Source organism: Carassius carassius, chromosome 21 (assembly GCF_963082965.1).
Source record: "Carassius carassius chromosome 21, fCarCar2.1, whole genome shotgun sequence".
Lineage (NCBI taxonomy): Eukaryota > Metazoa > Chordata > Actinopteri > Cypriniformes > Cyprinidae > Carassius > Carassius carassius.
In genome coordinates this window covers 20,826,792-20,841,855 of record NC_081775.1, presented here as the reverse complement: position 1 = coordinate 20,841,855, position 15,064 = coordinate 20,826,792, and the positions used below count along the sequence as shown (strand labels likewise).

The 15,064-nt window shown below is 36.7% G+C and overlaps 1 protein-coding gene and 1 long non-coding RNA gene across 2 annotated transcripts; one reads left to right on the top strand and one right to left on the bottom strand.

Annotated features, from left to right (window-relative positions):
- Window positions 1-3,106: 3,106 nt before the first annotated feature.
- On the top strand, window positions 3,107-5,274 carry LOC132097819 (UDP-GlcNAc:betaGal beta-1,3-N-acetylglucosaminyltransferase 7-like). The gene has a single exon (XM_059503766.1). It carries the CDS (start codon window positions 3,830-3,832, stop codon window positions 5,078-5,080), a length of 1,251 nt encoding a protein of 416 aa, XP_059359749.1. The 5' UTR covers window positions 3,107-3,829; the 3' UTR covers window positions 5,081-5,274.
- Window positions 5,275-8,370: 3,096 nt separating this feature from the next.
- On the bottom strand, window positions 8,371-9,818 carry LOC132097820 (uncharacterized). Its single transcript, XR_009422781.1, has 2 exons — window positions 9,732-9,818; window positions 8,371-8,462 (listed from the first exon to the last, which is right to left on the bottom strand). It is a non-coding gene; the product is annotated as an uncharacterized LOC132097820 (long non-coding RNA).
- Window positions 9,819-15,064: the final 5,246 nt, after the last annotated feature.

Sequence of the window (15,064 nt, the reverse complement as noted above, 5' to 3'; positions counted from 1 at the left end):
ACTTTACTGAGGCGAAGGCGATGGCCGATACCCATAAATTAGTACTAGTCTGTTATGACCAGTGCAAACGATTAAAATACATGGAATAGCAAGTTATTCATCGTGGAAATATGTCGAATGAGTCATAAGCCCTGAAGACTGTGACGTGAATATGATGTTATGGATATGCTACTAATGACAGGTTGCGTAAACTGCTTAGAACAGTCCTAAAAAGGTCGTATTTTTCTTTCTTTCTTTCTTTCTTTCTTTCTTTCTTTCTGTCTTTCTTTCTTTCAAGGCTGGTCATAGCTTTTTTTAAATCAGTTACAAAAAAGTTAGATTGGTCTAATTTGACCAATTATTTGTCTAATGCAAGTGAACGTTGCTTGATTGTGCCATCCCAAAGAAGTACAAAGTCACTTTTACTGACTTTTAAATTAAATGTTCCCTCCTGCTGAAATGACCTGCCCAACCAATGACATGACCAACTCAATCCGAGCAGCTGAGTCCTTAGCCATCTTCAAGAATCGGCTTAAAACCCATCTCTTCCATTTTTATTTGACCCTCAAACTTTAACACTCACTTTTCTAATTCTATTCTTAAAAAAATCTTACTACCTTTCTAATCTTTTTGTGTTCTATTTTCTTTTCATTTATTATGCAATTGTGTGCGTGTGTGTGTGTATATATATATATATATATATATATATATATATATACATACATACATACATACATACATACATATATACATATATATATATATATATATATACATATACATATATATATATATATATATATATATATATATACATACAACCCGAATTCCGGAAAAGTTGGGACGTTTTTTAAATTTTAATAAAATGAAAACTAAAGGAATTTCAAATCACATGAGCCAATATTTTATTCACAATAGAACATAGATAACGTAGCAAATGTTTAAACTGAGAAATTTTACACTTTTATCCACTTAATTAGCTCATTTAAAATTTAATGCCTGCTACAGGTCTCAAAAAAGTTGGCACGGGGGCAACAAATGGCTAAAAAAGCAAGCAGTTTTGAAAAGATTCAGCTGGGAGAACATCTAGTGATTAATTAAGTTAATTGATATCAGGTCTGTAACATGATTAGCTATAAAAGCTTTGTCTTAGAGAAGCAGAGTCTCTCAGAAGTAAAGATGGGCAGAGGCTCTCCAATCTGTGAAAGACTGCGTAAAAAAATTGTGGAAAACTTTAAAAACAATGTTCCTCAACGTCAAATTGCAAAGGCTTTGCAAATCTCATCATCTACAGTGCATAACATCATCAAAAGATTCAGAGAAACTGGAGAAATCTCTGTGCGTAAGGGACAAGGCCGGAGACCTTTATTGGATGCCCGTGGTCTTCGGGCTCTCAGACGACACTGCATCACTCATCTGCATGATTGTGTCAATGACATTACTAAATGGGCCCAGGAATACTTTCAGAAACCACTGTCGGTAAACACAATCCGCCGTGCCATCAGCAGATGCCAACTAAAGCTCTATCATGCAAAAAGGAAGCCATATGTGAACATGGTCCAGAAGCGCCGTCGTGTCCTGTGGGCCAAGGCTCATTTAAAATGGACTATTTCAAAGTGGAATAGTGTTTTATGGTCAGACGAGTCCAAATTTGACATTCTTGTTGGAAATCACGGACGCCGTGTCCTCCGGGCTAAAGAGGAGGGAGACCTTCCAGCATGTTATCAGCGTTCAGTTCAAAAGCCAGCATCTCTGATGGTATGGGGGTGCATAAGTGCATACGGTATGGGCAGCTTGCATGTTTTGGAAAGCTCTGTGAATGCTGAAAGATATATAAAGGTTTTAGAGCAACATATGCTTCCCTCCAAACAACGTCTACTTCAGGGAAGGCCTTGTTTATTTCAGCAGGACAATGCAAAACCACATACTGCAGCTATAACAACAGCATGGCTTCGTCGTAGAAGAGTCCGGGTGCTAACCTGGCCTGCCTGCAGTCCAGATCTTTCACCTATAGAGAACATTTGGCGCATCATTAAACGAAAAATACGTCAAAGACGACCACGAACTCTTCAGCAGCTGGAAATCTATATAAGGCAAGAATGGGACCAAATTCCAACAGCAAAACTCCAGCAACTCATAGCCTCAATGCCCAGACGTCTTCAAACTGTTTTGAAAAGAAAAGGAGATGCTACACCATGGTAAACATGCCCCGTCCCAACTATTTTGAGACCTGTAGCAGAAATCAAAATTGAAATGAGCTCATTTTGTGCATAAAATTGTAAACTTTCTCAGTTTAAACATTTGCTATGTTATCTATGTTCTATTGTGAATAAAATATTGGCTCTTGTGATTTGAAAGTCTTTTAGTTTTCATTTTATTAAAATTTAAAAAAACGTCCCAACTTTTCCGGAATTCGGGTTGTATATATACACACACACAATTTTTGATTGCTTCCACTGTCCTCATTTGTAAGTCGCTTTGGATAAAAGCGTCTGCTAAATGAATAAATGTAAATGTAATGTAAATGTAATTTGAGTAAATTTATAAAACTGATTACCCCTTATTTAACTGTTGGTCAAACTTTTTTTTAAAGAAAGTCTTAACAAAGTGGCTATGATTATGCAACAGGCCGTAAGTCCAGCTTCTACTGATGATGACATCCGTGGAAGAATTCATATGTGCTGTTTATATTCAAATATTTGACTCTGAGTATGTAAAAATCATAAAACAATTTCCATGAAGGATTTTGTCATTCTTAACATTGCTTCATTTGCCAGACACATGACATCGTCATAGTGAACATTATAGGCAAGCTACAACATTTAACTGATTTCACATGGAAAATCCACTGTCAAATGAAAATGTTTAAAGGTTTTAAAAGCATTTAAGTATTATGTGGCATCTTGCTGGATAATGCAGCCAACACTATAGGCTTACTTTATGACGATTTGTGATGATTAAATGGTCTCTGGACCAAGCTGGTCATTTATGGCTATAAACCAATGGCAACTGGTCAGTTGTCTTAGGACCAACATAACCATCACTTAATCTGGTGAACCAGTAAGGAAACATTTTAGTACAGATCAAATATTAGGCTAAATTGTATAACATGTTCTGAAGATATGTAGCTTTTATGATGCAGAAAACAATATGACTTAGGCTTTGTAAAGGACTAATAATATAATTTAAATACATTTAAATTTGATAGGACAATATAATTTCATGTGTCTTGGCGATATTGCAAATTCTGAGAATCATGCCTTTAAACTGGTTAAGTTCATGTTGACTGACTCTATCGCTATGAACCACACGGTGGCGCTAAATACTAAAATTATGAGTGTAGTGCTAATCATAATCAACTCCTTGACACCTTCGAGCATCTTTTTGACTGTGCTCGTGAGAGGGACATGAAAAGTGGGTTGCAAACCTTTAAAATTACGATAAGCCAGGCCTACTTCAAATCCAATATTTACATGCATTGAATAAGTAAGTAGTTCTCACTCAAACTCCTCTTGGGGACCCTCATTTATTACGCTTGCACAGCTGTCGTGTGTAACCAGAGATCCTGAGCAGGCAGGTGTCCTTAAGGTGGAGGAGAGAGGAGTGCGGAGGGCAGACAGCCGATTGTTTTACAGAATGACTTCCTCCCATTTCCAGCAGTTCAACGATGGAACTTGAAGCGAGAAGAGCCTGTTGCGACGGGACAAGAGACTAAAACGTAGTCTGACGAGAGGAAATTAGAAAATACATTTTTAAGCTTTATCAAAATGCATTTTTATGGACTATTCGCTCATTTTTATATTTCTATAACACTTGGGAAATTAATAACAGCGGACCTGACTGACTTTTCATGACAAATCCACAGGCCGCCCGAATGGACTGCTCTCTGAGGAGCGTGTGCGTAATGGAATCGTTCTTTCGAAAGAAAAAGAATTTAAGGACTGCGGTCAGCCTGACTTTGGTTTTTGCCACTTTACTGATGCTTCAGAAGTTAATAACGGTTGACACGAATTTGAAAGATATCAAAGTCGACGTGAAACGCAAATGGTGTGGCCCCACATGTAAAAGCATAAAGGCCATCGAAAATTCATCCAACGGTAATGGCTTGGCGCCGGTGGGAAAACCCATGGCAAGAAAATGGGACGTGGATAAAATTCAGTGTCGTGAAAATTCGACCATGAAGACTCAAGTCTGGTTTCGTCGTTTGAGCCCAAGATTTCACGAATTTGTCCTGCACAGACATTGCAGGTACTACCAAATGTTGCTGAATCACCCGGAGAAGTGCAGCGGTGATGTGGATCTTCTGGTCGTGGTCAAATCGGTTATCGAAGAACATGACCGGCGAGAAGCTGTGAGGCAGACCTGGGGGAAGGAGCAGGAAATCCAGGGCTTTAAAATCAAAACTCTATTTTTATTAGGCACTCCAGCCACTGGCAAAGACGCGCGAAATTTACAAGCCCTGGTCCAATATGAAGACCGAACCTACGGGGACATCTTACAGTGGGACTTTATGGACACCTTCTTCAACCTCACCTTAAAGGAGGTGAACTTTCTGAGATGGTTCAACATCTACTGCAGTGGAGTTCCCTTCATCTTCAAAGGGGATGATGACGTTTTTGTCCAGATCAAGAACCTGGTGGAACTAATTGGCTTTCGGGTGGAGGAGAACAGGGTGGAAAACCTCATTGTAGGAGACACCATTTTAGAAGCCAAACCGATCAGAAACCGCCAGAGTAAATATTTCATTCCCAAAGAGTTGTATGATGATCGCTATCCACCTTATTTGGGTGGAGGGGGATTTCTCATGTCTTCTCTGATGGCCCGCAAGCTCTTTGTGGTTTCTGAGAGCGTGGAGCTATACCCCATTGATGATGTGTTTCTGGGCATGTGCCTTCAGAAGCTGAAGATCGTGCCGGAGCTGCATCTGGGCTTCCGGACATTTGGGATCATTAAGCGTAAAGTGACTCCTCTGAACCGGGAGCCGTGCTTCTTTCGCAGCCTCATCGTGGTGCACAAACTCGATCCGCAGGAGCTGCTGCAAATGTGGAGGCTTGTTCAAAACGAGGACTTGACCTGCGCCAGACAAGTCCTAATAGAATGAGTATTTATTAAGACAGAGAAGTTTTTATTTTTTTATTTTCATAAAATTTTTTTGTAAGGAAGGATGCTGATTACTTGTGTTATCAACTGTAAAATGTAATAAATCACAAGTCATTATTATTGTCTTATCTACAGAGAACAACTTCAAACCTAATCAATGCATTTTTGAATATTATGTAAGCCTAGTATAGACCTTGCTCAACCATGTTTACTCAAGTGGGGGGGGGGGGTGGTAATAAAAAAATATGTAATAAAATAAATAAATAGAAAAAGATGCCAATTAAACACGAGTGGACCTGACAACATGCTCCAGTGGAGGAACAAATTAATAGGCTAATGTAAAAGGTAACATACATACATGTAACACCTATTTTAGCCAACAAATAATGTAATTAATTGATTATATTTATTTACATTTAAAACAATAACATTTAAAACTCATGCCAGTTGGCCTAACCTGGAAAATGTTTGACTTAGATCAAACATACATTTAACATGTATTTCTATGCCAGTTTTGATGCACCAATTCATTAGAAGAATCTTTGAATAATGTCCTAAAATGAATGGAGACTGTAGCTTTTAAACACCATAAAAGTATGATTAACCTATTCTAAAACATTTAGAATGCATGTTATGCGCTATATTTCACATTCTAAAATCATCTGCACCATACAGTACCTTTGTGTGAGGAACAGTCTGAAATTGAAGTCATTATTCACTGCTTACAGAACTCACTTGAAATGTTCTCTATGGTGTTCCATGTAAGAAAGTAAGTCATACAAGTTTGAAATGATACAAGGGTGCAAATGACATTGATCTGCATTATTTCATTTGTGAGTGAATAGCATTTCATGATAAACACACCACCATCAAAATTTCATTTTTCAGATGTGTTGTTTTGGTTTGGTGTTTGTGTCACAATCAAAAAACTTTTACAAAGCTAAATTGTATTTTTACATTTTTGCATTAGAGTATTTTAACAGATCAAAAAAACAAGCATGTGACAAATACATTTACATTTCAAATATATTTATTAAAACAGCTTCTAACAAGCTACAAAGCAAATATTAGCTTCTGTTGATATCAATGCACATACAGCAGAGGGGCATTGAAATAATGTGTACTGACTGACAATTCAAATTACCATCAGTATACATCTTTTAAATCTTGTTTCACATTAATGTTTTGAATTGTCTTCACTGAATGTCTAAGAGCAAAAGCTTCATCTGTACAGACAACATTAAAGTTGTGAACTGCACACCTGAGGAAAATGGAAAGCGGCCAGACTAAAGACTGAACCTATGAAGTACTTTCTAATTTGCTGGTAAATTCATTTAGGGTTCCCAAAAAAAGACTGCAATGAAGTTGTGCAACATTTTCAAGTACCTCCTCCAGATTACTACGATACGACTCTGCTGTGCTTCTTAATTCTGCTACTATAATTAAATTATATCCAAATGAAAGCAAACAACAAAAAAGCTCTACTCCACAAAAAAAAAAGAAACAATATATGATATTCTACCATGATCACCTATATATTATCTATATAGTATAGTTATTTATACTTTTGCCTGAAAAATTAATACTATTGGGTATGTGTCAGTCATCTGTGCAAACAAATTGAGTTTGACACTTTTAGATCACTCTCTCCACTCTGAAATAATTGTTTAGGTTGCCTTATTTAAATCGATAAATAAGTGATATTTAAATATTAGACATCTCAGTAATGTCTCATGAGGGAATCGTGTCTGCATGGGTTGATTTTTGTCAGTTATATAATGCTTGTCTCAGCAGTGAGCTGTACAGGGAACAGACAATGCATTTTGTCAGCCACAACACTAGAAAACATTCCTAGAAAGAAACGCCTCTGTATTGCGGTCACTCCAAGAGTTTTAAACTGGTTTGTTTTATTCCGGTTTGTTTTATTCCGGTATAACATACTGTTAAAGCCTATTGGGTTGTACCTTGAAAATTCCTTCCCTGAAGTCCCTTGACTATCACGTCTCACATAATATTCTGGACTGCATACCAGTCTTCACTATATGCAAATACTTTAAAAAGTGACATTATGGTTTATTTTCAGGCACATGATCATCCTATTCCACTCAAACTGCCTTTATGTTGTTTCATATCTTCTGTCTCAATGATTTGATAAGCATAACTGGACTAAAGCATTTAATTTCAAACACAGTCAAGAGAACAGCAGTTTGATGCGGATGATACCCAGTGATTTAACACATTACACACTAGACAAAACTGTTAACGCGCCAACAAAACAGGCCAAGAGTTTCTCTAATACAGAAGCAAATGCAAAGACCAAACATATGAAATAATAGTCTAAGAGCATCCTTAGGACTCTTTATTCTCTCAGCAGTGGCTTCATGTATTGGCAACATCTCTGTTCCAAGTCCCTGAGAAGCACCAGGTCAGTTCTGCGACCTTTGCTCTCTTCAAGAAAAACAACATTTTGGTTTGTTTGTAAACTAAACACTGCAAGGTGGCTGCTGCAGGAAATTTAAGTGCATTTTCTGAATCGGGTACAATAAGAATCTAAGGTTCAAATCTCTTGAACAGAATTTTTGCTTTCTTTTCAAAAGGCTACTTTTTTATGTTTGGCTGTGGTGCTAACGGTGCTTTAAAAACCATCAAATATAAAAGTGCTACAATCACAAAATATTCACATACTGCACCCCCCCCCCCCCCCACACACACACACACAGTCCAATAATGCATTATTTGAAACCTGATATAAAGCAGATTTGTGTTTTTTCTCTCTCACAGGAGATTCAGCAAAGCTACTAGAGTTAGCATGTAGTCTGTGTGCTATGCCTGTTGTAGTCGGTGGCTTGAAGTCTGGCACATCTGTTGATCCTGGAAGAGGGAGCAGGGATGCGACTGCCTCTGCTCAGCCCTGGAGCCTTGGACTCAGATATGACCGTTGTTGATTTAGCTATAGCTGTACTGCCTGTTTTTCCTGAAGGCAAAGAATAATAGAAACTTAAACACACAGACACCTGAGGAGTTAATGAGAACTGCATTGTGCAATGCTATATAATTTAACCAAAGTAAACAGCATTCAAAATAATAGTTTACTGGACAGTCTATTCAGAGGCAGTGTGTGGGGGATGGGGCATTGTGGGACTCTTTGAGGTCGCGTGGGGCAGATTTGTATGTTGTGGAAGCTGTGTAGGGCAGTTGGAATCTATAGGGGCTTTATGGGGCAATGTGGGGCAGTAGGGGACAGTGTGGGGTTGGAAAGGTCTCATTGAGGCCAAAGGAGATGAATGATCACCTTGTGCGTGTGAGAGAGTGCTCTGCTGTACCGCTCTCCTCCGTGAGTTCTGTTTGCAACCCTCAGTTCCCATGAGGTGAGACTTCCAGCCCTGCAAATACAAGATCATCATTATCATCATGGGTGCTCATGTAAATAATCTCTACCTATGGAGTTGGTTTTAGTCTCGATGAGTGTTTTTACATTCCTAAACCTTAGAAATAATATCAGCTCTTACACACTGGAAACCCCTTACATCATATCTAGTGATGTTCAGTCAAAGACCTCTTACAAGTCAGTAACAACTTATCCATTCCTTAAAACAGTGTTTGTTATTGTAAATTAAAATCATTAACTGAATTTTGTTTTGTAAATATAAAGCTAAACAGAAATATTACAAAAATATAAACGACAAAACACATTAAAGTACTAAGCCCTTCCAAAACTGAAAATATAAAAATAAAACCCAATTCAAAATATTAATAAACACTATAATATTATTAAAAAATACTAAATTAACAGTACCCTGTGCTGATACTAGGACTGCAAAATGATTAATCACTATGAATCAAATTCAAAATAAAAGTCTGTTTACATACTATATATGTGTGTGCATTGTGTATATTTATTACGTATATATAAACACACACACATATGTATAAATCAAAAATATAAATATTTGTATGTATATATATTTTACTTGTATAATTTATATTCTGTATAAATATAATTTATATATAAATCCAACATATTTTATTTAATATATATTCACATGTATGTGTGTGTGCATTTATACATACATAATAAATATACACAGTACACATACATATACTATGTGAACATAAGCTATTATTTTGAATGTAATTAATCGCGATTAATCGTTTTGCAGCCCTAGCTGACATTACCAATTTACATATTGGTAAACACCATTCTCTTTATCAAAACAAGATTGACCATATTTTCATGGTTTCAAAACAATGCTCACACTGTATTTCAGGGACAGTGTAACCCTCACAAAAACAGGTTCATGACAAATTGGATAACGTATGAGTTTGTGTGGTACATGACGTGAGGCATCATTCATCCAACACTGAATACTTAACACATTGTTTGTCAGCTGGAGGTGTTACCATGTGACTTTACAGAGCTGAGAGGTGAAGTATTCTCGAGTGAACACCGTTCCAGCGTCAGTCGCAGTCATGAGCTCATCTGTATGACGTGCAAGAGAACCGAACCGAGTGTAACAAGAACTTTTCAAGTTATTTATGATGGATATTAAATAATTTTACAGCTACTGTTGTGGCACTGTTTTGTGCACCAGGTGTTTTTCTTTGTTATTTTGTTGTTAATGGCTTATGGGTATGTTTGTGTGTGATCTCACCACCTCCCCTGAGGTGAAGTTTTCATGGCAGAGAGGACAGTGATTACAATTTTCTCCAGAAGTTGGTGCTGACAAAAAGAACAAAATAATAAATCCATCATTAGGAACCAAAACTGTTTTCACTCTTTCCCAAACAAAAAATGCGGAAATTTCTCTTAAATAGAAATAACACAATAAATCTGCAGGTGTGAAAGGTGAATGATTTGTAGTGACCTTCATATGGATTAACAGATCCGATGATGGAGTGGGCTGTCTTATCTTCTTTTTAGGTATAATAAGAGTGTGACACAAAGGGACCAAAATGAACACTCGCCAAACACCAAATGCAAGTTAAAGCAAGTAAAAAAGTTCCATATTATATCATTCGATATATAGATATTATTTGGGAACTGGAAGATAATACAAATGTTTAAATAATCTTACAACATTTATTGGACAGGATTTTATTTTATTTTTTTTTAATCCATGTGGTGACATGGAATATATAATATTCCTCTCATTAACTTGATGTGGGAACATACATGCTTTTAGTATTTTCAGTCTTCATTCTTCTTATACTGTGCCACATAAAAGCAAAGTGTTATATGCAAGACTGAATTACCTCCTTTATTTTTGTTAAGAACTGATAAACAAGTATATGATGCACCCAGGAACTGGGACGTATATCCCAATACTTGGGCAGGCATAGAGGGAAGTAAGCAAAATCAGTAAGCAACATTAATAAAAGACTCTTCATCTCCACCCTGGACTTCCTGTCTATTCATTCCTGATCCAGCACTGTCAGCATGCATATAGAAGGAAAACAGATAATTGTCTGAGCTAGTTTCTGAAGTAGCACATAACTCAATAAGCTGTTTATCACAAATGTGCATAGAAAACTGACACCATTGTAAGGACAAAACCCTTTCCCAGTATTTGTTTCATTGAAAAAAAATGAAATTTACTTGGGTGTGTGTGCGCACCTGTCTGCATTGAAGACAGCGCTGCAGCATCAGGCAGTGTTTCCAGTAGTGCAGGTCGAGTCCATCCTCAGTAAATGACTCATCTCTTTCTCCACAGAAAATACACAGACTAGACAAAACAGCACCTGCATCAACTCTGATCTGATCTTTCATTTCTCACTCAACATGCTATTAAGATGTTTTCCCAGCAGTACAAAGAGAAACTCATTAAATGAGAGCCTATTAACACTGCACATTATGCTATCACTTTCCAGATGCCTTGGTGAGATAATATTAGTTCATTTATAACAGCTACACAAGACTTGACTTTGCCAAGTTGGCACTGAATCAGAAACTCATAAATTGAGATTCCACGGACTGGGAGAATTACAAACTGCCTAGTTGAGGAAGTCAATGAAGAAGTGTCAAGAAGTAGTCCTTAGCAGTTAGCTAAGGTTGGCTTTAGCAGATGGTTGGCTTTCTTTCGCATCAGTAGGAACCGACTGGTTTACCTTCTTAACACCTGCTGAAACCAAGGGAAACATAATTAACCATCGCACTCTGCTCAGACTGAATTTCCTGTTTGAGGTTTGCAATCATGTTCAAGTGTTATTTTAATATTACTTATATAATATTGTGCTATTTACTCAAATTTGAATGAGCTTTTTCAGTTTTCATTTAAAGTTTAATTGATAACAATCATTCTGGTGGTTCAATGTTAAATATATATTCTCAAGCTATTAAACTGGCCTCTCTCGGTTACCAAACAGAAACTGAGGGTTAATGTTGATGTGTAGGCTTCACAAACAGGGAGGTTGGTTGGCAACTACAGGCATATTATTTGGTTTTGAGGAAGTGCAATGCGATGCGTGCTTCAGAGAGAATAAAGAGAGCATAATGGTCTGGTTCTCACTGTTTTTATCATTTGACTAAAATGACAAGCGAATACAAAGAAGGGCATACATACATCCGGCTTAAAGACAGAAATAAATACATACTTTATGTGACTATGGCTGGTTTGCCTACAGTAGGTTCAGGTTCATATGTGACTACGGCAGGTTAAGTTTAAAACGTGTCATCAGATATTTTGACTGGAAGCCTCAAGATATATTTTTGATCGTTTATATTCTTTCAACTCGACAACTGAACATGTTGACAAGTTAAGCCTTAACACTTAAGACACTTAAGACAAAACAAAAAAGCTTGCAGGCCAAAAGAGTAGCTTGTGCATGATTTGCAGTTTTTGCTACAGTTATATAGGAATTCATCTTTACTGAGAGTTAACAAAGATTCAGCAGCACCAACCCGATCTCATGGCAATTCGTACATATTTTACGAGGTTTTGAATTCGTACGATTTTTGATAAATCGTGCATATTTTACGAGTTCCCCGTTTTGTATAAATTCGTATGAATGACCTGCCCCTAAACCTAACCATCACTGGGGCTTAGACAAATCATACAAAATCGCACAAGTGAGGTCGTAAAAAGAATTCATACAAATTAGACACATTGTAAAATACGTGCGAACTGGACATGAGATCGCGTTGGCAGCACACACATACACCAATTTACACACCTGATTTGGTTGACACCTCAGCTTTTTTCCCAGGTACTTTGGCATTGTTCTTCCCTTTCTCCTAAAACACATACCGGTATTCACATCTTAATGCATTTATGAATTAATCTATTCACACATTTGATGATGAAGGGCTAAACGTGTTAACAGCGATCCACTCTACAGTCATTCAGTCCAGGAGGTGCAAATGCAACTTTCATATACGAAAATGTTAAAGGGGTCATATGATGCTTTAAAGATCATTATTTTGTGTATTTGGTGTAACAGAATACTGTATGTTGATGTTCAAAAAACACATTATTTTTCAAAAACTGTACATTATTGTAGGTCCTCTATTTCCCGCCTTTCTCAAACGCGTCTCAAGCCCAAAAGGGGAAAAGAGTCATGGCTCTATCATGGCTTCTAAAAAATATTAAGCAGCACTGTTTTTAATATGAATAATAACTAAACATATATTTTTAGTTACATTCTGTAAAACATTTGCATTAGTCAGTCAGGTTTTGGTAAATTTCACAGTACTGAGACGGACTTGGTAAAAAGCCACCAATGATTTTTTTGAATGCTTCTGACTCTGGTGCAACATCTATATTTATTCTTCTTGATCTAAGAGCCACATTTGATACTGTGGATCGCAGTTTACTACTAACTCATCTTGAAAGAGTGTTCAGTGTGTCAGCGACTGCCTTAGGGTGGCTGAGGTCTTATTTTACTGGCCGCTCCCAGTTTGTTTCTATGGGTGGTTGTAGGTCTGAGATTAGTTCTGTCTCAACTGGTGTCCCTCAGGGGTCCGTTTTAGGTCCTTTACTTTTTAACATTTATTTGACACCTTAAGGCCACCTTTTGAGATCACTCGGCCTTCATTATCATTTGTATGCAGACAACGCACAGATTTATATACATTCAAAACCTCTTGAGCACCTTGACATTGCTTATTTGTCTGACTCATTACTGAGATTAAAATATGGATAGATAATAATTTCTTGTTCTTGAAAGGTGATAAAACTGAAGTTATGCTCATTGGTTTCCGTTATCAAATTAGTAAAATTGGTTGTCTGTCCCTGACTCTTGACAGCTCTGTTTTGGAAATCCAGGAGTTATTTTTGATGCAAATCTGTCTTTTGATTTTTTTGTCCAGAGCACCGTTAAATCCTCTTTTTTCCACCTCAGATTGTGTCCTATGTTAAATAAAAAATTTAAAAAATGCGAATAAATTCCTTTGTCATCTCGTGGTTAGACTATTATAATGCTATTTTAGCTGGAGTTTCTAAATCTACACTTAATAAGTTGCAATATGTACAAAATGCAGACACTATGATTTTAACTGGGACTAGAACTGGCAGTCATATTACTCCCGTTTTAGAATCTTTGCACTGGCTCCCGGTCAGGTTAGAGTGGATTTCAAAATGATGATGCTTACTTTTAAGCATTACATGGACTGGCACCACATTACCTTACAGAATGTATGTTACACCCATACATCCCCTGTCGTAGATTGCGTTCCTCTCAGTCAAACTTGTTGGTTGTTCCTCAAACACATCTAAGATCTATGGGTGATAAGGCTTTTTCTTTCTTTGCTCCTGTCCTTTGGAATTCTCTGCCTCTTGAACTTAGGGATACTCAGAATTATGATGTTTTTAAAGTTCAACTTAAGACTAATATTTTTCAAACTTGCATTTGCTTGCTGATTTAGTTTAGTTTTTTTTATTGTATTGATTATATTATGTTCAGCGCTTCGAGAAGCTGCTTTTAAAGGCGCTTTATAAAATAAAGTTTATTATTATTATTATTATTATTATTATAGTCACAGTATTTGCCCCTCACTTTCTTTTACGTTCTCTATACAAAGATCCCATTCATCTGCCCCTAGGCTCTGGATCTCTCATTTTAATTACAGGAAACCCAATCGCCTCTCTGCTGTGCCCTGAAGCCCATCTCATCTCCCAGGAAACCAGCAGGCAGAAGGCATTTAGCAGCCATCCCTGCATGTAACCTACAGCAACCATTTCGTGGGAGATCACCAATGAAACAGACCAAACTAACAGAAAGACGCAATAAATATTTAAGAGGACATTTGGGGGCTGATTCATTATTTATTATTGTAAAAAAAAACCCTGTTCTGTTAATGTTTATTAAGTTATTCCAAACCTGTATGACTTTTCACCTACACAACACAAGCATACGTACTATAACCAGAAAATCTGTTTTTATTTTTTAAAGTCCACAAGTGGACCATTTGACTACTCAAATCATAAAGGTTTAAAACAACATGAGTGTGTATTAATGATGAAATAATTATTCTGTCCAATACAGGTAAGCTGATAATTATTGTAATGTTATGGACAATAACAATAAATAGTCAATATTAAAATTTGCCACCATTTAACTAATTCGGCACTAAAGACTAAAAACTAAAATCAATAATTTTATATTCTACAAGTGAATTTAGGTCATACAAAAACATAAAATTATAATATAAAAAGTGGACATGTATGTTGATATTTATTAAAGATTACATCTAACTGTATTGTTAAATGTTTAGTAATTATATTAATTATATATCATTTAAAAACTCTCTAACATTGCTTGAGAACAGATATGATACTATAACCCACCCAGCTAAACCATGTGGAGACTTCAGGCCACCTAGGTGTGGTGACCTAAACCTTCCAACTAACAAACAAAACCAGAAGAAGCTGTTATTTTAAAATAACAAAGCCCAGCTGGAACACAGACAGAAACCTCACAGTGCAATTTGCAGATCCTAGTGAAATTTCACAGTCTTTGTTGCAACAGTGACACAAGTTTGCATTGCAAA